This window comes from Malaya genurostris, chromosome 3 (genome assembly GCF_030247185.1).
Source record: "Malaya genurostris strain Urasoe2022 chromosome 3, Malgen_1.1, whole genome shotgun sequence".
In the NCBI taxonomy this organism is placed as follows: Eukaryota; Metazoa; Arthropoda; class Insecta; order Diptera; family Culicidae; genus Malaya; species Malaya genurostris.
The window spans coordinates 201845899-201868436 of NC_080572.1; the positions used below are offsets into that span (position 1 = coordinate 201845899).

The window sequence follows — 22538 nt, forward strand, 5'->3', positions numbered from 1 at the left end:
CATCCGATTCTGTTCATTTCGTTGGAGGAAGGATTTGGCGGATCGCACTGTGGTATCTATTACAGTTATTATGGATAATGGAGTGATTGTGCTGTGGGTGGCATTTCAAATGCAGGTGATGAAAACGATTGAAACATCCCGGAACAAAACACCGCATTTCACTGTCAATATTTTCGCAAACAGAACCAACTCTAAATATATTCATAAAAGCAACTCCCGGAACGTCATTTGTTTATGTTTTTTCTTCACGTCTCTCTGTTATTCCAAAATAAAATGACAACCGCACTAACACATAGAAAAACGTGATCACCAGGGTATTTTACATCGTGGGTAAATCTAGCGTTCCGCACTAGGACAGGACCTGACAATTGTTAATCAACTTTTAGGACCAATTTCGGACCAGCTCGTGATTGGTTGAAATTGACATTAGCAAGTACAAGTTGTTGAAATCAATATTACTGCAGGGTGGTAGAAAAAGTGTTGTCAGTATCGTCGGTAACAATGTAGCTTGATATTAGATATTTTATTTTTCGGATCATCTTTTTAAAATAATTAATTTCAATAGGATTTAAGTTCAATTTGTTTTTAAGTTCTGTCAATGCGGAAAGTATACGAGTACATTTAACAATTACTGGATGATACAAAGAGAAAGCCTGAAATCACGAAGTGTGATATGGACGAGAATATTGGTTATGTTGGTTGAGAATAGCACCGAATCTTTGGATACTTCTGCATGTTATTATTTTTCTCAAATAGAATATGTTGAATACTTTAGGTAATAAAGCTGCAAGAATTAATTACCCAAAATTGAGTGTTTTAGGAAAATTTTACTAAGCTGTTTCAACTAAACGTTTTCTTCAAAACAAACATCTGATCAAAATGAATCCAGAGCTATATTTTTGACCGATATAACATTTGTCTAAGTGTTTTCAAATGATAAATAATTGCATGTTATAAGGGGAGAAAGTTTTCAGAATGAATAATTATCTCTACTGGCAACAGTGATCGCGAGGCATTTATTATTTACAGCAGGGAGCAACCGGAATAAGAAGAGAAATATTTTTCTGGAAAAAGAAGCCAGTTGTCTGGTCCTGTCGTAGGTTCCGCATATGGATTATCACAAGTGGGGATGCCGGAAATTTCGAATTACCCGATTATTTAATAATCCAATGTGGTAGATCACATTGTTGATAATCAAGTATAATTTTGAAACTAATCGATTGAAATTTATTCGATTATCTGGGTTAATAATCGATTACTCGATTATTCATTCGATTATTACTATGGTTTTTTTTAATTATTCGATTAGCTCAATAATCGAACATTAGTTTTAAGCTAATCGATTAAATATTACTTGATTATCTGAGCTATTAATCGATTACTCGATCGATATTGCGACATCCCTAATCACAAGAACTGGAACGATTTCATCATGGCTTAGCATTTTGAACGAGTCGCGTTCGAATTCATTCGAGTGAAAACGAGAATTCGCTCGAAAGTGTCCGCTCGTCGTGTGGTCCTGGTCGATACGGACGGAAACAAGAATGAGGGTGATTATTCAAATTAAATTTGTTTGAGTATGAACAATTTCAAAGTCATACGTTTGATGGTAATGCTGGAATTTCTCTCAATTAAAAGCAAATATGATTTCTTATGTGCTATCGCATCGATTTAGATCCGATCTAATATTTATTGTTTCTATTTAATATGAAAGTATATTTCAACGTTAAGATGCTCCATGTGACAGGAAAAGCTAGCAAAGTATGATTATGCAAAGCCACGTGATTTTTTTATTTCCCTACCGATCAAACCACTTCTACTTTATGAACGACTAAATCCTTATTATCATAGTTATCAATGTATTCTATCTCGTAGGTGGTGGCAGTAGTCGCCGTAGAAGCCGGACCAAGTGGGACCTGAGCTGTGGTGACCATTGATGTTTCATCGTTGGAACTGTGAGTCGCTAAGATAGGGTTTTGTCCTCGACAGGATAGCATGTGCTGTTTCTTCTGATTTCGTGTTGGAAATTCCATCTCACACTTCGGACAGCGCTCGGCTTGTTTCTGTAAAATAGAATAAAATAGGTTCATGCGAGTATTGTGTAAACATTTTGCCGTTACCCTCATAGCTCGAACTTGTCCGAGAAGAAGTCCTTCCGTCGGTTTGACACGTACATTTGTTTTCAAACCGTGAACTAAAAACATATGCTTGTTGTAGTAGAAATGATACTTAAAGTCGCGGCTGCAGCAAATGTAATTTTCTCTGGAAAATAGAAAATGGGAAAGTAAGTCACTTCTATCGGATAGTGCGAAGCCGAAACACGTTCTTACTTGTAGGTAATACAAAGATGGTTATCGAACTCTTCCTGCATCATGTGGGCTGCCAGACAAATGCCACACTGTAAAGGTTTTGGGTTTTCATGATGATTTTTATGCTCTTCCAATTTATCTTTAGTATTATACGATTGCAGGCATATCTCGCAAACAAAGTATGTTTGAATCTGGAAGATGAAGAGTGCATACATTTTTAGGTTAGATTGTAAAATTATTGAAATTATTCGACACCCCAATTTTCTCATAGCCCTCAAGCTCAATGTGGGTCATCGGGAACAATCTACTTAATTTTCACATAAAGTACTCACATTGTGAACTTTCTCCATGTGCATGCGCAATTTATCTTTTCGTCCGTACGATATTTCACAATGCTCACAGTTGTATCGAACGTCCTGGTGAACCGATTTGATATGCCGGTTTAGATGGGTGTACGATTTGAATCCGTATCCGCACACACTACACGTGTGCGTTCGCTGATTCGTATGCGTTTTTATGTGCTGGTTCAGAGTCGACTTCGTCTTGAAGCTCAGTCCACATTCCGTACATTTCACCTGGAAAGCATTCAGATGTACCTGTTTGACATGCAGTAACATTTCCGGACGCGTGTAGTATTCCATAGGACAGTATTCGCATTTGAATTGACGAATATTTTCATGTCGCTTCCGATGTGTTTCCAAAGCAAACTTCTGCTCAAATGATAACCCGCACGTATCACACATAAAGTCACGATGCTCCAGGCGCTTATGTTTGTCCAGGTCCTTTTTCGTTTCGAACTGCAAATCGCAACGTTTGCATCGTTGCATTGAAGGGTATTTCTCCCGCCTGTGGAAAAAAGTGTGATTGGCCCTGTTTCCTAATATCTTGTAGTTACTTTACTTACTGTAGATGTTTCTGCATATGAACTTCGAATGTTTTAGGATAATACGTTTTGAACTTGCACTTAGGACAATGCTGCAGTTCACTTTTCCTTTGTCCCCGCGAGGCCATGCGTCGGTGTTTTCTCTGTCTACTCTCTGCCAGCAACGATTCATCCAGCTGAAATTCCCCATCAGAATCCGAACCTTCCTCAAAATGTCCATCTGTATTTCCTAGCATCTCGCTTAAATCCTGACCGGCAAAGTGTTCCGAAGCATTCGAGAGTCGCTCGATAATCAAATCATTTTCATCTAATTCTTCGTCTTCTTCGATCACAACCGTTTGGGGAAAAATTTCATTGTTAAATGATTTTTCATCACCAGATGCTTCGACATCCTTTCTGGGTCGACCGACTTTTTTCTTAGGCTTCGAATTTTCGTCATGTTTGGCTTTGGGACGACCTCTCTTACGTTTGACGGCGGTTTCCAAATATTCAACTATCAATCCTCCCTCGTCTACTTCCACTTTTACTAGAGAATCTTCTAGGAAATCTATTTCAAAATCTTCTTCTTGGCTTTCTCTTTTGACGTCCGTTATTGAACTGATGTCGTATTGAGGGAACTCCCCAAGTAAATCCTCAAAACGAAGATCATCTTTGTTCAGAACACCGAGCTTCTTCAAAAGTGTTAATATGTCATCTTTGTCATCACTGAATAACTCCTTTAATGTAGTTACATTGCCCTTTTTGAGTTGTGCTAAACCAAATATGAACTTCAAAACGTAATTGATTCGTTTTTTGTACTCCACAATTCGGTCCAGTTCGACCAAACAATCGGCACATATGCTGTTGGGTGTTAAATTATTCAGTTCCTAGAAGTAAACAATATGTAGACGAACGACAGTAATATCAAGATATATTATTTACTTGTGGAATAGGGAATGTTAGTTCGTCCAGTAGATCTATTAGCTTGGAACCGTGTTTCTCGCTGTGTCCATTTAGATCGTACATTTTTTCTTCCGCTTTTGGTTGAAGACATGACCGGCAGACATGTGGGAAGCGTTCGAGTTTGAATATCGTCATTACTGCCAAGTGACCACAGACCACAGTAAATTATTACGAAGTCGTATTTTCAAAAATAAAGTGGGAAATTTTTCTGCACCAAGAGTTGCAAATAACCAAACAACCGTTCAAACATACCACCAATTTAGTGTAAACAGCAGCGTTTGTGAGAATTTTAGATATTGGAACGTCAACTGTCGATGTAGGGTTGCGTCACATAATCAATTATTTATTTGTCCGATTTCAGTACACGCTTATTCGTCATAACGCATATGCGGAAAACAAACTTTAACGTAAACTGGAAGTACTAGATCAATGAAAAAACTAAATCTCGGTTGATTTTCCAGAAGGCCGTAACAGCAAGTGACAGTTTCTCTTTGTTCACTCTCTCTTTCGATTATTGTGATGTGATCTAAAAAGATTTTCTTTGATTTCACAGTTCTGTTTGGAAGTCGAACGTTTCGAGCATCATTCTATGCAAAGAGTTAAGTGATAAATGTGTAAACCGCTTGGTAATTAATAGAAGAGAAAGTAAACAAAGAGAAACTGTCACTTGCTGTTACGGCCATCTGGAAAATCAACCGAGAAATGCACATAATTATTTCAGTTGACAGTTCTACTGTCAAATTTCAAACTGGTATACGCTGCCGTTTTATTTTTTTTAATATTTGAAGCACAGATAAAACGCTGCTGTAGCTCCCAGTATATTTTGTTATAAACTCTAGATTCAAATTTTAAAACTGACATAAATTATGCATCTAGAACTAGAACACTCCTGAACATGCCCTTAGGGTGGGAAATAATGTTTATCATAACGATTGTCTATAGGAGGGAATTGCTAGGAAACCAGAGTTTCGGTGACTTTCAATTATATAAGATGGAAATATGGGTATTTTGAAAGATAAGGTTTTCGTATCATAATTGGTAGTGCAAAAGTTATGTAATTTTCCTTTATGAATACCATGAGAAAATGCTTGTCGGAACTAAATTTAGCATCTTTATTCAGGTTCGGAATTCAAGTTCAGAAGTCAGTTTTAGAACTTAATTCAGAACCTGGATTCTGAAAATGTGTTCTGTTTTACTTTGTCTATGGGAGGGAATTGCTAGAAAACCAGAGTTCCGGAGGCTTTCAGTTAAATATAATTACAATCAAATTATAGAACATGATTCAAATCGGTTCTACCAGCATTGTATGGCAAGAATCCGGCTGTAGCTGAATTGTTAATAACCGCTAGACGAAATTCTCTTCTCGGTTGATGCATTGTTGTTAGATTTACCGAAATTCTGACATAATGGCGTCAAAATGATTCAATTTGGTTAATCCAAACGTCTGTTTGAGGAAACCAAATTACAGATGAAGCTTCAAAAACTGATCGCGGAAAATGCATGATTTTTATTCAATAAGTTATTAAAATAAACAAGAGGCAAATCACTGTAAACTCTGGACAAACTCATCCAAATCAAAATAATCTCACCCGCTCAGTCTTTCCTAAACTTTTCTCAACTGTCTGATTCCGCACTATCGTTCCTAAAGCTTTTTAAACTTCCTAAACTTTCTGAAATTTAGAGTCAAGTCATTTAACTATAATATGTTAGCGCAAGCCAATTGAAAGTATACCAATTATGATAGGCCTCTCACGTTTCAGGTCTCAAACACAGCATTGTTTCGATACGCCTTCCCGTCATAAATTATGACTTTTACTCGACCACTCGTTTCTGGCTGCTCGATCAACCCGATTAATTTAGTGGCATTATAAATGTCATTGAATTTTTGATCACTTTATGAATGTGTAAGTGTGAAAGTAAGACGATTTACACCATTGTGTAAGTGTGAAAGTAAGACGATTTACACCATTTCATTACACTTTATCTATACACAGCAAAAAAAGAATTGTGTCAATCTCAATGTGATTATTAATTGATGTGAAAAAATTTAGTCGTACCACTGATAACAGATATACAGGCTCACATATGAACTGTGTGTGGAATTTGCTCAATCAGCGGGCGAACACTTACAGATGTCACCACGATCGACACGAGGTGCCACCACGATTTGGGTGCCGCTTTCACTAAGTAACAATTTTGGGTGCAACATTCACTTCACGCTAGATTTTTGTTTTGCTGTTGGTTAAAATGACAAGTGTATATTTGTTTTATTCCGATCGAATTCTCGTGAGATTTATGCGACATGGAATAAAGTTGTCTTTAACACTTAGGGAAATTGTGTGATAAGTGATAAAATTGTTGTAGATGGAATATTTCTATAACAGGCAGGAGGATTTTGTTATCGTTCCAGAACGTAGTGAAACGTTTTCAAAGATCGCGGCGAACAGTCGAGTTGCGGCGAACAGTGGTGGCAGTAGTGTTTCCAACGTATAGCAAATTTGAAATTTACACAGGATTTTGGAAAATTTTGTTCGAGCCTGTATATCTGTTATCTGTGGTCGTACTGAATATCAAATGCAATTACGTTATGTTTCCAAGAAATATTGCGTATAAAACACACGTTATTACATCGAAACAACTTATTGAGTAGATTACATCATCATAACTGGAGACTTGGAATTTTCCGTCCTCTCGGATTTGATTTGATTTGATTCAAAATTCATTCTGAACTGATAAAATACGATTCAGATGGTCCGTCACAGTCAACCTCCGTTACCGTCACAGTCAAAATTAGTTGCATGCATTCTTATGGAGACATTCACACATAACATCACCGCCACAGAACGTCTTGACGTTCCGGTAAAGAATGTATTAAACTAATTTTGACGGACCCTGACGTTCCGGTAACGGTGACGGAAGAACCCGTGAAAAAATAAACCATTGATTTTACAACATAAGCAATTGATTTACAATTAGATCTATGGGTTACAATACATTTTATTGCATCTTGACAAGATTTTTTTCATTTCCAATGATTCAATACATTGTTTTTACGATTCTACAATTGAATTAATTGTACACGTGGTGTTTCAAACCATATGTAAACTGTACATTTGATTGTTTTCCAAGAAAACATGTATGAGGAAATTTCATGATTTGAATTGTTACGATACTTAACAACCTATACATTCTATTGTAAACAGCATGTTCACAATTAATTGAATAGTGTATAACAATACATTAAAATATTTTTCAATGGTCAAAGCAAAATTGTTGAAGGTTTTGTAACATCAAATCGTATTGTTTTTCTACAATATTTTTTATTCGGGAAGGCGGACCTTCTGAATCGTAATGGGAGTTCTCTTAGTAGTAAGTTAAAAGCATTGAACTATTTAGTAGTTTTCTGGCGTCGTGTATAGTAAATGTGTCAAACGAGTGACGTTTGCGCTACCTTGTGGCCGACATTATGTTTGGATTCTTCAAAAAGTGCGTGTGGTTCGCTTTTGATGGAAAACTACGTAAAATGTATTAATATGTGAATTCGTACCGGTTTCAATAATGTGTTCTATAGATAAGCCGAGTACGACATCATCGTGAACTTGGTAGAAGCTCCTACATTATTAGTCCATTTATTTTTGTTCGAAAAATATTTCACTGAATTGGCCGCGACACGTCCGTGTTTGATCCATCGGCATTTGCCCACTGGTAGTGGTGTTCCGCGACCGAAATCGCGAATCGGTTTTTTGCTTATGGTACAAAAGAATAGTATTAAATCGAGTGGAAACAATAAGTGCTGGAGAACTGCACGTCGGTGCGAAGAAACAAAAAAAAACGTATCAGTCCAATGAAGACGGGTTTTGCTTGATCGAGTGTCTATTGTCTTCATATGCGGCTTTTATCGGCTCTGTATAGAAAATATCCACTGTACGCACAGCAGTTTGTGGATGGTAAGTTTAATAATGTAATTTTTGTTTTAACATGAATTGTATTCTAAAAACTAATTCACAAGGCAACATTTGATTGGGTCTCAAATTTAGCACCCTCTCATATGTCGTTTGAAATTTTGATCTAAATTGATAGTAAAAACATTCCAGTTGTTTAAATTTAGGGTAGGATGTTAAAAATGCCTGGAATAACTACATCGTAGAATCTGATATTTTGACTAATATTTTATCATACTGGCTTTTTGGGAGAATATCTTTCATCTGGAAACCGTTTTTTATAAAGTTATATTCGTTTGGGAGGTCATTCTGTCTCGAACCATTTTTCAAAATTTTGCGTCGATCCGAGCTCACTTGGGTAATGACGCAAATAAAAAAAAACTGTACATAAAATTGTTTTGCCTTTGTCAGGTCTTGACTATTTATGACCAAGTGAAGTTCTATTGTTCACATTGGATTCTTGTATTAAAACTGTCAGAAATTGTGACCAAAGAAATTAGGAATTGAAATCATTGAGATTTCCTCAAACTCAGATTATATTTAAACCGCTGTCAAATTTAAATCAGTTCTGTATTAATATGAAAATACTAATAATATTAGTGTGATTTTGTACCAACTGTCAAATGAAAATTGTTTAAAGAATGTAGTATTCATGAAATAATAGCCTCCTCATCAGACGAATTAGTCTATGTTGACCAACTGAACACTGGTACAGGCCAGGAATTATATTTTGATCCTTTCAACAGGTGCAAATGCGTTACTGGAATATTTAGAGAAGATATTAAATAGATCTTATACTTAATAAATATGGCTTCTATGATTTTTTTATTTCAGTATAACTTACCAACGTAAAGAAAAGTTAAAACGGTTATGTACCCTAAGCGCAAACTTAGGTTTACCGCTAAATGACCATACCTGAATCGGTCAGTATTAGCCGAAAACAAGGTTATCGTTCGGCACGTCAGCAAAGACATGGCACTTCGGTGCCAATTAATAAGTGTTTTGCAAATAGCACGTCTGCTTAGCTTCAAGTTTTACTGTTTGAGTTTGCATTAAGCAGTTCAATTCAAACTGCTCTGCACTGACGAGTCTAAGACGAAACGTAAAGAAAAGTAACCAATATTGTTGAATTTATCATAGAAAAGTAAAAGTAACGAATGTCTGAGAAAGTACCAAGCATTCTATAATGTAATCTAAGAGAGAGCTACATTTACCATGCAACTGAACTACTAGGTGTGCAGGTTTCGGACGATGTGACGGCCATTTGATCCTCGAACTTGATCAATGGTCCAATAGTAGCTTTCGAGCTTAGTCGAAACGTATTTAGCACTATGGGTCTCCGAAGCTCCATTCGAAAGTCGGGGTTTCCAGCAATTCTATTACTTTTCTGTAGGGACAGGTGAAAATTCTTTAGTTTTAGTTCTTACAGTTTAATGCTATGTTGATTAGTGAATCAATAGCATTTGGGTTTTGATAATTTTTGACATTTTCAGTGAGCGTACTGTGACTCATTTCGGAAAAATGTAACATTTTCAACTAATACCAAAGTGATACTCTGTTGATAAATGAATCAACACCATTTGATTTTTATAATTTTGGACATTTTCGGTGAGCGTTGGGTGGGCTCAGTATAAAAAAAAATTTACATTTTTTTACTATGACCAAAGTAATGCTTTGCTGGTTAGTGGATTGAATTTGATAAATTTGAACATTTTCAGTGAGCGACGGGTAGCTCAATATGGAAAAATAAAACCATTTCGACGATTCCTAATGTGCTTTGTTGATTAGTAAAACAATATAAGTGTGAATTTGTCAATTTTGGACATTTTTAGTTGGCGTAGGGTGGTTCAATATGAAAATCTTATTTGTTTTTTGGTTTTGTGCTAAGTGCTAATAACTAATTTAACTTTGACCACCCTACGTGCATCGAGAATAACACAATCAATATTTCTGGATTGCGAATTAGTGGCGAATTTATTCAGTTGAGTTTTTTTTATTGTTTACACAATAATAATTAAATTATGCACGAATCATTGCAGTGTCGAACTGAAAGCGTAAAGGAAATTCAGTATAGAAATATCATCGGTGCCCCTTTTTTCTTTCGATTATCCCTTAAGCGATATTTCGGTGAGTGAAAAGTCCACAGTTCGAAAAAATCTTGTGATTTTACATCTTTCAAGATGCACATAAGTGGAGCGTCGTATTTCACACAAATTTTTATTCAAGAACACGTAAAATTGTGTGATTTGAATGTTACACATGGATTGAAATCGAATGAAATAAAAAACAAAAGATCGCTACCAAAAGTGCGGCTTGAACCGATAAACATTAGATAACAAAGCACACCAGTTAATCGACTATGTCATATAAACACATGTCAGCTTGATGAATAATTGATACATATAAGCCCATACAGTGGCACTTGGAATTTTGTGGATGCTTGTTTCATGAATGAAAATCTCGGAAGAGTTTTTTTCAGTCAGTGAGTTTTTTTTAGAGAATCTTTAGAATTCTTTTTCTGATCATAATTTTCCCAACACGATCTTAATTTAATTTTTATGTACCTGGTTGTCAATTATGAACCCGACAGCTTAGAAATAGAAAAAATATAATAGAATTTTGCAAAAAATTATCCAATCAACCAAATATTGTGCCATTATAATCAATACTGCGAATAACTTGTTCTCACTACCCAAGTAACAATTTATGTTATGCTAGCTTGTTTGTGACTAGTTTGCAACTAGATATTTGAGTGATTGTTACTAACATCTAACCACTTGCATGACTCAAAAAGCGCAGTTTCTACTAGTTGTTAAATCGGCTAAAAATATGTTGTCGTTACGTTGTAATGCCATACTGAAATAATTTATCTTTCCATAACTTGAAAATAACTTGTTTCCAAGTAAACTAGTTGAAACTTAGTCACCATCGACATTATAAACATTGAATGAATCCAGAATACTTTTCTATCATCAATAAAAAAGCAAAAGAGTACTTTAAGTCCCAAACTTGATACAAGGTACAAATTTCACAACGATTCAAAAATTGTCGAGCGGAATTCAATTTTACTTAACTGTTTTTTATGCGCCTTCAATCAAAATCTGTTTATAAAGATAGAAAAAATAAACAACAAAATAACCCTATGTTCAGAATGCTCAAAATTATTCCAAGTAGAGTGATTTCTCATCATTTAAAATTCATATATCATGAGAACTATAATATTATCACAATCGATGTTCAATCCCTATATTATTTTCTTCGTGTTTATGACAGTGCATAGAACAAAAATGACTATCCTGCCTTTCACTATTTTCGGCAAAAAGTAGTTTTGAATAAAGTAATATCCTGGTTTTTTTTACGTTTCATACACTTCTTGAGACTCCATATTGTGTTCGCCATATTTAAGTCAACAAAGGTTGTTTTGTTTGCATTTTAGTTATCATAACGTTGGGAAAACTTACCGATAACTATCTGAATTAATGAGTAAATTATATGTTATAATCTTATAATATCCAAGTTATTGCTATATCAATTCACAGTAACAATTCACATAAACGCTAACGTATTTATAATGGTTTCGCAACGGAAAATAAACCTTTTTTCAATATATAAAGATATCAATTATAAAGAAACACTGATGTCACCTTGTTTTAAACAGTATAACATAAAAAACATGTTCGTGCTCTTGTTGCAACACAGTTGGGTTAAGTGGTATCAAAACTTGTTATGGGTTGCTACTATTGACGTCAAATAAACTTATTTTCAACTAGTGGCTAGAAGCATTGTTGTGATTAAAAATATGTTTGGATTAAGTAACGATAGCTTATAAATTATATTTAATTCAATATGACACAAAGATGTTATGATTGGAAACCTAAATAACTATTTCGTAACTAGTTATGTTATGATGAAACATTGCTGTCACCATGTTTTAACCAGTATAACATAAAACACATATTCGTGCTCTTGTTGCAACATAGTTTGGACTTTGTCGTATATGAACTAGTTGCGGATTGCTACTTGGGTATGTACAAAAATCAAGTATGTAAGTAAAATACTGTAATTTTATAGGGCAATGAGTATCAAAACTTTCAAACTGTCATACAAAACGTTGCAAACCCGGTACGTGCTGGTACGGAAGAAGAAAATGTCACCGCTCAGCACACAGCTTGCTTGTTCAATTTTGTGTAGCGTGCAGGGCTGCCACATTTAAAGCTATACTAACCTGACATAACTGCTTACAAATTGAAAAGTTGATGATAGTTTATACAAAAAAAGTTTTCGGTTTAATTCAAGTTGGAACAAAAAATCTTGTCAGAATCTTCTAGTGATGTTTTTGAAATATATAGTAGTATGAGGAAGGCAGCACTACACCACTAGGTGAATTTAAAAATGTTCCTCTTTGATACTCGTTGATACCAAACATTTGTGAGAACTATAATTTTGAGATATTTGTCGTTATTTCGATAGCATGGAGAAAACCTATGGTGCAATGAGAGATTTTCAAGATTGGGTTCTACCCTTTCTTGTGCAGAGTAAATTTTGAAAAGGCACCCCATAGGTATGAGCAAACAATCTTTTTTGTTCTGAATAAATTTTCCAAGAAATTTTTTTTTACGAAGCGGTAGGGGAGAGACAGGTTTTCTTATAAACCGGTAGGAACTTAAAGAACATGAATTCCTTTTAATTCCACTATATTAGCAAAAAAATCTTTACTATTTCACCATTAATGTCACGAAATAGTAACAGACACCGATACTAGTATGCCGGTATACCATTTCCAACCATCATCAGTGTATCAGTTCTGAGTCTGTAACAACCTATGGTCATACGAACCGACCTCGATTATGGTTTCGGAAGTACCTGCTATAAAGAAACTTTTTAATGCCATAAGCATATCTCGGATATGGGTGTGGATAAAAGACTGTACTCGAAAAACAATACTTACTTTCACACTTTTATGTATAACTTTTCGTTGCATGTCACTCATTTTGACTGGTCATATCCCAGCCGTTAATGGTCCGATTTTCAAAGTATTACAATCATTAGAAAGGTAAATCCGTCACAAAATGAATAGCGTGAAGTGTTATTTAATTACGCATAGCAAATGAAAGTTCCGATAAAAAATGTAAGCTCGAATAATCCAAGCATAAATAATGGAAATCTTTTTATTTGTTACATTTCTTTAAATTCAAAGCGATAACATATGTGTTTTATACACCTATAGATTGTATATTTTTTAAGAAGCAGTTTCAAATTTACTGAAAAATCTCATAAAAAATGATATTTTTATAAAACTTTTTTCGACATTGAAGTATTCGGAAGTTCACGAGGAATGTCAAGCAAAGGCAGATCATTTATGTGCATCAATTGATTGAGAACCTATTAAAAAAATACAAAATTCGATATTTTTACAGAAAATTTTTAAATATTACTTTTGTTTGACATTTAGTATGAAATTAAAAGCAACCATCTAGATGTTTTTGTTCACCAGTCGATAGAATATTGTTTTAGCTGAAATGTGTGAAAAGAAAATAAAAGGTGATTTTTTTGAGGTTAGGATTTTCATGCATTAGTATTTGCTCAGATTTTTTGAGGTTATGATTTTCATGCATTATTATTTGCTCAGTATGCTCTGACATTTCATCATGAATAGACTTACTAACGAGCAACGCTTGCAAATCAGTGAATGGGCCCTAGAAAAGTTGGCAGAAAATCCGCTTTTTTATCGACAAATTTTGTTCAGCGATGAGGCTCATTTCTGGTTGAATGGCTACGTAAATAAGCAAAATTGCCGCATTTGGAGTGAAGAGCAACCAGAAGCCGTTCAAGAACTGCCCATGCATCCCGAAAAATGCACTGTTTGGTGTGGTTTGTACGCTGGTGGAATCATTGGACCGTATTTTTTCAAAGATGCTGTTGGACGCAACGTTACAGTGAATGGCGATCGCTATCGTTCGATGCTAACAAACTTTTTGTTGCCAAAAATGGAAGAACTGAACTTGGTTGACATGTGGTTTCAACAAGATGGCGCTACATGCCACACAGCTCGCGATTCTATGGCCATTTTGAGGGAAAACTTCGGAGAACAATTCATCTCAAGAAATGGACCGGTAAGTTGGCCACCAAGATCATGCGATTTGACGCCTTTAGACTATTTTTTGTGGGGCTACGTCAAGTCTAAAGTCTACAGAAATAAGCCAGTAACTATTCCAGCTTTGGAAGACAACATTTCCGAAGAAATTCGGGCTATTCCGGCCGAAATGCTCGAAAAAGTTGCCCAAAATTGGACTTTCCGAATGGACCACCTAAGACGCAGCCGCGGTCAACATTTAAATGAAATTATCTTCAAAAAGTAAATGTCATGTACCAATCTAACGTTTAAAATAAAGAACCGATGAGATTTTGCAAATTTTATGCGTTTTATTGTTTAAAAAAGTTCTCAAGCTCTTAAAAAATCACCCTGTATTTCAAATTTCATCCGAAAATTTAAAAAAATCGATGTTGTAATCGGTTATAACAAAATTAGTTTGAAGAATCATAAAGTCCCATAAACAATTTTTGAATTCCATCCTAATGTAACTTCCGGTTACAAAACTACAAAGTGATTAGTGAAAATAGTCTATTTCAACGAATTGTTCTCATTAGGATTTAAGGAGTTATTTTTTCTGAAACAGAGGGTGTTATAAACAGGAGTTATTTTTATCGATTGTTGTACACTTAGATGTTTGATATAAAATAAAGTCACTCAATTTTCTCAGAGATGGCTGAACCGATTTTCACAAACTTAGATTCAAATAAAAGGTCTTATGGCCTCATACATTTTTTTTCGAATTGCATTTGAATCTGACTTCCAGTTTCGGAATTACAAGGAGTTATGTGCAAATTTATTGAAAAATGCGCATTTCTTGATTTTCACAAACTCAAAAGAACATAAAACGGTCTAAAAATTCATTGAAAAGTCCCTGAACAGTTGATCCAGATCAGATTTCCGGTTCCGGTCACACGCAGAGAAAAAAATGGCGAATATAACCAAATTTGGGTTTCACGCAACGATTTTTTTGTTAAAATAATGACATAAGAAAATCTGGTTTAATATAGAAAACATTGCTGCTTGAAACTACAAAACATGATAATCAATTTTACTCAGTGTGTTAGTTTGTTTCGTACGACATTTTGATAAAAGCAACAAATATTTCACTTGTGCGTTCCTGTCAATTTCTGAACAAACAATTTCATAGTAAATTCAATATGAAAAATTTATTATGAATGAATGAACTTTAGATAAAGTTAGGAATTGCTGCGCTTTGGATTCACAAACTTTTTAGTTTAAATTGCCTTAAATTTAGCTATTTCAACTAACGCTTTTCTTTGGAAAAATCATGCATTTTTGTTTGTTTTTAAAAATAAAATGATTTCTTTCAAACTAATTTACAGGGTTATATTTTATACTACTTTTATTTTGATTTATATTGGTTTAAAAATTTCTAGAAATTTTAGTTTTTTAAAGACATTTGATCGTTTCGTCATTCCCGTTGCTACACGATCGAATTATTCACATACCGCAGTAAAGCCCTGTTTTTTTATTTTTATAGCATCCAAACGATTCGGTGCTCCATCAGTCCGACCAAAACAGAGAACCTGCATCAAATATTTTTTGTAAAGAAAATGTGTTATGTAATATTATGCAAATTTTTAAAATATACTTAATCATCAATACATACACTTGAATTGTTGGAAACCCCCTAGGAAATGAAAGAAGCAAACTTCTTACGCGGGAGACTAAAATGCTGTGGTTTATACGCACGAGAAAAAAAATGTTCTGGTTTATATGAAATAAAACTAACGCGGTTCATTTAAACAGTAAACTTAGTTTGTATCATTACACAAATAATATCATAGATAAATTGAGCCAAGTTTTTTCTTGATTTGAAGGTATAGCAGGATCGAGTCAACGAGGACATTGCCGATAACATTAACCCAACTTTCGTTGACATGTAAAAAATTGTTAGTTTATTTCAACAATAAACTCAGCCGGAACAAATATATTTTTGGTTTGGTTGAACCGAAATTTCGAGTCAAATCAAACAGAGATCATTGTATTTGTTGAAGGGAGAAATTGGTTTGTAACAATCATATTCTAGCTTGAAATGAATATAAATCAAATGTAAAAAAACTACTAACTGTTTTGTTATTTTAAACATGCTCAATTTCTCTGCGTGCATAGTGCGATTAGTGAAGTATTTTGTCACAGGTGGTGGCGAAACGAGGTGAACATTTTTATAAAACTTACTTCTAAATTCATCTAGTTGGCAGATCTTGTTAGTTAGTGAATATATAAAACTACTTTGGGACTACTAGCTCCCGATTTCCACTTTCGAAAGCACCGATAATAGTGCAGAAAAGCTCAAAAAACGGAACTCATTTCGATTTTTCAACAACGGTTAAGCCGATTGTCTTTAAATATACTGTGTAATTTCATTCAAAATGACGATGCAAAACGATGATGCGAGGGTGCGTGCGACTTTCCTCCGTTTGCAGCGTGCTTTTTTTTTAAATTCGTATAGCGTGCAGGGTTGCCACGTTAAAATTTATATTTATCAGGTGAAAAAATGTAAATTACTAATTTTTTTTTTTTTTGATTATAGAGGTTTTAACCTTAAGGTCATTCGCCTCTTCGGACCAGAAAAACTTTCTGACCCTATGTGCGGGGTTGGGAATCGAACCCAGGCGGGCTGCGTGAAAAGTATCGACTTACCCATCACGCTATGCCCGTCCCCTGCAAAATTACTAATTCTTTTATTCAATTTGTATCTACTTGTTAGTGTTATTACAAGATCATGGTTCTATAAAAATACTTTTTATGCCTTTCTCAAATAGAAAGTTTATGCAATCACTTGAAAAATTGACCAGTGAAAATTGGCCCAGAGAGCTAAGAGTTCTATATCATTCGACACAGTTCATTGAGCTGAGCAATGTATGTGACTGTGCGTGTATGTGTGTGAGTATGTGTCGAATAGGGTCACTCATAAAATAAATAATCTCGTAGCACCATAGGTTGCTATTGAAATTCACACCGTCATTTAGAGCGATAATGCAAAAAAGGGTAAAATTCTTCTACATTTGGCTTAAAACTGATTCAATTTGTAGGCTATATTAGTTACTTACTAAACGAACCGACTTTGGTTATACTGGTTCCAAGTTCTCGGTTCCATAAATACCGGAAATAGTGGTCAAAAACTGTAAAACGAGACTCACTCAATTTTTTCAGAGATGATTTGATCGATTTCCACTAACTTAAGCTCAAATAAAAGTCTAACTTAAAATTTCGAGTATCTCTTTTTTTTTCATAAATACGTTTATTTCTTAAGGCAGTTTACATAAGTTTTTCTTCGCCGTAGCATCACTTTTACATAATATTCTTATCCTAATTTAATTCTAACATAGTCACAACGTTTTGCATTTATTAAAACATATTCTCTTATTACTTAAATATCATCTTAGGTAACTCGTCATTAATTATGAAATCTACTCGGAAATATTATTTGAACCAAACGATTAACTTCTATAAATTATAAAATAAGCTGTTATTTTCAGACATTTTGTTAATAATTTCATAAACTGTTTCGAGTTTGTTTGTATCATTACATTATTTTTATTCTAATTTAGCTATTGGTTGAACTCATGGACGCAGCTGGGATCAGAACTAAGTCTTGAAAGGGGCCTTTATTAAATTGAAACTCCAGTTTTCTTTATGAAATGATAAATAAGTTTCATGTATGAAAGGTCACGACAAGCAAGAATGTCTCGAACTGGGATATTGGATAGTCTACCTTGGGTACGCAAAGAATTTATTAGTTGAGATCTGACATCACGATACTCCACGCATGTCCAAACGACATGATCAATATCTCGATAACCTTCGCCACAAGCACAATGATTAGTCTCGGAGAGCCCAATTCGAAGGAGATGTGCATCTAACGTGTAGTGATTGGACATGAGTCTGGACATCACACGAATGAAATCTCTACTCACATCCAGTCCCCTGAACCATGCCTTTGTCGATATTTTCGGAATAATTGAGTGCATCCACCGACCCAGATCATCTTTATCCCAAGAAGCTTGCCAGCTGGCAAGTGTTCTTTGGCGAGACGAGCTATAGAATTCGTTGAAAGCAATTGGTCTCTCATAAATTTCACCCTCAATAGCACCACGTTTGGCTAAAATATCGGCTCTTTCATTGCCAGGAATGGAGCAATGAGCCGGGACCCAGACTATAGTGATTAGATAATTATTGTTCAATATGTCGTTCAGGCACTGTTTTATTTTGCCCAGGAAAAACGGTTCAGTCTTGCCAGTCATGTTTGAGCGAATGGCTTCAATTGCACTCAGACTATCTGTGAAGAGGAAATAATGGTTTGGAGATAATGTGACGATTACACTCAAACTATAATGAACTGCTGCTAACTCTGCTATATAAACAGATGCAGGTTCTTGAAGCCTAAATGAGGCCGAAACATAATTGTTGAACATACCAAACCCTGTCGCTTCTTCAATTCGCGATCCGTCCGTGTAAAACATTTTCTCAGAGTCAATATGCCTGAACTTACTTGAAAATATTTTTGGGATTTCCGTCGAACGTAGATGATCCGGGATTCCACGCACTTCGCGCTGCATGGATGTATCGAAAAATAAAGTTGAGTCAGGGACATTTAGGAGGCTGACACGGATAGGAATATATCTTGAAGGGTTGATTTCCTGTGACATATGGTTAAAATATACTGTCATGAATTTTGTTTGAGATCGAAGCTCGACTAGTCGTTCGAAATTATTAATTACCATGGGATTCAGCACCTCACATCTTATTAGCAGGCGTGATGAAAGCTCCCAAAATCGATCTTTTAATGGAAGAACTCCCGCCAGAACTTCAAGACTCATTGTATGTGTCGAATGCATGCACCCTAAAGCAATTCGCAAACAACGATACTGAATTCGCTCCAGTTTGATAATATGAGAGTTTGCAGCGGAACGAAAGCAAACGCATCCATATTCCATCACTGAAAGTATCGTTGTCTGATACAATTTTATTAGATCTTCCGGATGAGCACCCCACCAAGATCCTGTTATTGTTCGAAGAAAATTTACTCTTTGTTGGCATTTTGTTATCAGAAACCTAATGTGTCCTCCCCACGTGCATTTGGAATCGAACCACACCCCGAGGTATTTAAAAGTTAAAACCTGTTGGATCATTCTTCCCATCATATGGAGCTGAAGCTGCGCGGGATCATGCTTTCTTGAAAAGACGACTAACTCTGTTTTCTCCGCAGAGAATTCGATACCAAGATGAACAGCCCAATCGGACAAGTTATCTAAGGTATCTTGCAATGGTTTATGCAGATCAATAGCTTTGGGTCCAGTAACTGAAACCACGCCATCATCTGCCAATTGTTACTAGACAGCTGTCAATGTCATTTACGTAAAAATTATAGAGGAGCGGACTGAGGCATGAGCCTTGCGGGAGACCCATGTAACTATTTCTGAGTGTTGCCAAATCGCCATGTGAAAAATGCATGTGTTTCTCTGACAAAAGGTTGTGCAAATAATTATTTATAACCGCTGGGAGTCCATTTTGGTGAAGCTTGTCTGAAAGAACATCAATGGAAACTGAATCAAATGCTCCTTTAATGTCTAAAAATACAGATGCCATTTGTTGCTTTTGAGCGAAGGCAATTTGGATGTCAGACGAAAGTAATGCAAGGCAATCATTCGTCCCTTTATTTCTACGGAAGCCAAACTGAGTATCTGACAACAAACCGTTCGTCTCGACCCAAGTGTCGAGACGTCGTAGAATAATTTTTTCGAACAATTTTCTGATGCAGGACAACATCGCAATGGGTCTATATGAGTTGTGATTGGAAGCTGGTTTCCCCGGTTTTTGAATGGCGATAACTTTCACTTGTCTCCAGTCAGGTGGAACAATATTTTGCTCAAGAAACTTGTTGAACAATTCCAACAAACGTCTTTTTGCGAGGTTGGGCAGATTCTTCACCAAGTTGAATTTAATTCTGTCCAACCCTGGAGCGTTATTGTTACAAGACAAGAGTGCTATAGAAAATTCCATCATTGAAAATGGGTTATTAATAAAACCATTATTTGGAGGAGATTCCCGTATAATGCTCTGCGTAGGAACAGAATCTGGGCAAACTTTCCTAGCAAAGTCAAATATCCATCGGTTCGAGTATTCATCACTCTCATTGCCCACGTTACGATTCCTCATTCGTCTGGCCGTGTTCCAAAGAGTGCTCATTGAGGTATCTCTTGACAAACCTTCGACAAAATGTCTCCAATAGCTACATTTTTTGGCTCGAAGTATGCTCTTGTACTTGGTTTCTAAAACCATAAGTTTTTCAAAATTCTGAGGAGTTCCTCCTCCCCGTTTTAGAAACGTCTTGCAAGCATTTTGTTTTGCGAGTTTAGCCTCTGAGCACTCTTTGTCCCACCAGGGGTTGGGAGGCCTTCTGTTAGTCGTTGGCCCAGGAAAGCGTTTAGTTTGGGATTGTTCTGCTGCCTCCAGAATCGAACAAATGAGGAAGTCATATTCTTCAAGTGGAGGGAGCTCTTCCATTGAATTCAAAATACTAGAGATACTACTTTGGTATTTAATCCAGTCGATATTTTTTGTCAAATCATATGGAATACTAGCGGAAGTAGCAATGCAATTGCTACTGCTAATTGAGATGATGATTGGTAAATGATCGCTACCGTGTAAATCAGGCAGTATTTTCCAGGTGCAATCTAGTCGAATTGATGTTGAGCAAAGAGATAGATCTAATGCACTTGGGCGTGCCGGAGGTCTTGGGATCCGTGTCATGCTACCCATATTTAATACCGTCATGCTAAAATTGTCACAAATGTTTTGTATTAAAGATGATCTGCTATCATTGTAAACGGAACCCCACATAATACCGTGCGAATTTAAATCCCCCAGAATCAATCGTGGTGCAGGAAGGGCTTCAACCATTTCATTAAGCTGTTGCTGTCCAACTTGTGCTTTTGGAGGAATATAAACCGAAGCTATGCAAATATCTTTGCCTTTAATGTTTATTTGGCAAGCAACAACTTCTATACTAGAAGTTGAAGGGATGTTTAATCTATAAAAGGAATAGCATTTCTTAATTCCCAAAAGCACTCCACCATACGGAGAGTCTCTATCGAGACGTATAATGTTAAAATCATTAAAATTTAAAGCTATGTTTGAAGTAAGCCATGTTTCGCATAAAGCAAATACATCACATTTTTGACTATGCAATAATATTTTAAATGAATCAAGTTTTGGCATGATGCTTCGACAATTCCACTGCAGGACAGTGATTGTATCATTTGCGACGGGTGATAAATTATCCATCAAAAGATACAAAACCTGAGACAATTGGCCATTGAGCTGATAACTGCTTCAAAAAGGTTCTAGCTATTGGAAGGAATGCCATTATGAGGGTCTTTAAGGGTTCAGATATATTGAATGCTGAGAAAATCCATTCAACAATTTCCGAAAACTTCAGTAATCCTGTTGGTGGCTGTGAAATGGAGCCCACTGGATTATTATCTTTTTCTGTACTAGATCCTGGATTGGTTTGTGAATTTGACAAACCAGGAGGCACAGTCTTTGGTTTTGACTTTTTTTGTTTAACACGGGGATCTTTTTTTGAAGATGAAATTTTAGGTGTCTTTTTTGGTAATTTGGAGGAAGACTTCTTTCTCTTAACTGACCCTTGGGTAGTGATAAACGAATTACCTTCACTATTTTCGTCAGAGTCAGAGTCCTCTGGTTCCTCTAGATTTGAAAACCCGTCTCGAGTATCTTATGTCGCTGTTTTTTGTGTACGCATGAGTTACTACATAGATTCAAGAAGAGAAATAAGAGCTCTGGGATTTGTTGTTCTCTCTGTCACGTTTGGCTCTGTGAGAAATTATATGCACACCTTCAGGAGAGGCTTCAGTGGATTATGCTTATGGCGGTTGAAAACAAATTGCTGTTTCAATTGCAAAGTCAAAGCGGTTTTATTAATAAAGTTATTAATAGATTTAATCGACGTGCAGAGCGCCAAATTCTCCTATTGCAACGTTGATACAGAACAAGTTTGATAAAAATTTCCCATTCAAAACTATATCGTTATTTTATTACCTTGCAAAACACAAGCGAATATCCGTTCCTAAATCTTGAGTTTTCACTTACGAACGAACTGTTACATCAGATATCATACCACATAAGCAATGCACAACCCGTAAGCTTTGTCACGAGACGTCACTGGTTCGATTGATGACGATTGAGTGATATTTTGCCAGTATTACGGCTGTCAACAGAACAAAACGAATTATATAATTAGTTTAATGTCAATTAATCCTCTCAAATGATCCCGGCCGAGAGGAGGTGCTATTACGTTTCCTGCGAGACGCCAAGATACT

The 22538-nt window shown here is 35.7% G+C and overlaps 2 protein-coding genes across 3 annotated transcripts in view; one reads left to right on the top strand and one right to left on the bottom strand.

Moving 5' to 3' along the window:
* Nucleotides 1-1656: 1656 nt before the first annotated feature.
* LOC131437743 (zinc finger protein 558-like) lies at nt 1657-4455 on the bottom strand. Of its 2 annotated transcripts, XM_058607289.1 has the most exons (7): nt 4387-4455; nt 4114-4271; nt 3214-4058; nt 2642-3155; nt 2331-2500; nt 2121-2262; nt 1657-2063 (listed from the first exon to the last, which is right to left on the bottom strand). In XM_058607289.1, the coding sequence occupies exons 2-7, from the start codon at nt 4267-4269 to the stop codon at nt 1806-1808; spliced, it is 2085 nt and encodes a 694-aa protein (XP_058463272.1). In that variant the 5' UTR covers nt 4270-4271; nt 4387-4455; the 3' UTR covers nt 1657-1805. The 2 variants fall into 2 exon arrangements, with proteins under 2 accessions (XP_058463272.1, XP_058463271.1); XM_058607288.1 differs by having other exon boundaries at nt 4114-4455.
* Nucleotides 4456-7626: 3171 nt separating this feature from the next.
* The window catches only part of LOC131438062 (phosphatidylinositol 3-kinase regulatory subunit alpha), an 88546-nt gene continuing 73634 nt past the window's right edge, over nt 7627-22538 (top strand). The window contains exon 1 of the mRNA XM_058607851.1: nt 7627-8081. The gene's annotated coding sequence lies outside the window, so the exon portion shown is untranslated. The remainder of the gene's footprint in view (nt 8082-22538) is intronic.

Excerpts from the sequence above, each read along its gene's own strand:
- LOC131437743 (XM_058607289.1), bottom strand. The coding sequence starts at position 4,269 with ATGACGATATTCAAACTCGAACGCTTCCCACATGTCTGCCGGTCATGT. Across the intron at positions 3,156-3,213 it reads CATATGCAGAAACATCTACA|GCGGGAGAAATACCCTTCAA; the intron begins GTAAGTAAAGTA and ends TTTTTTCCACAG. Across the intron at positions 2,263-2,330 it reads CATCTTTGTATTACCTACAA|AGAAAATTACATTTGCTGCA; the intron begins GTAAGAACGTGT and ends TCTATTTTCCAG.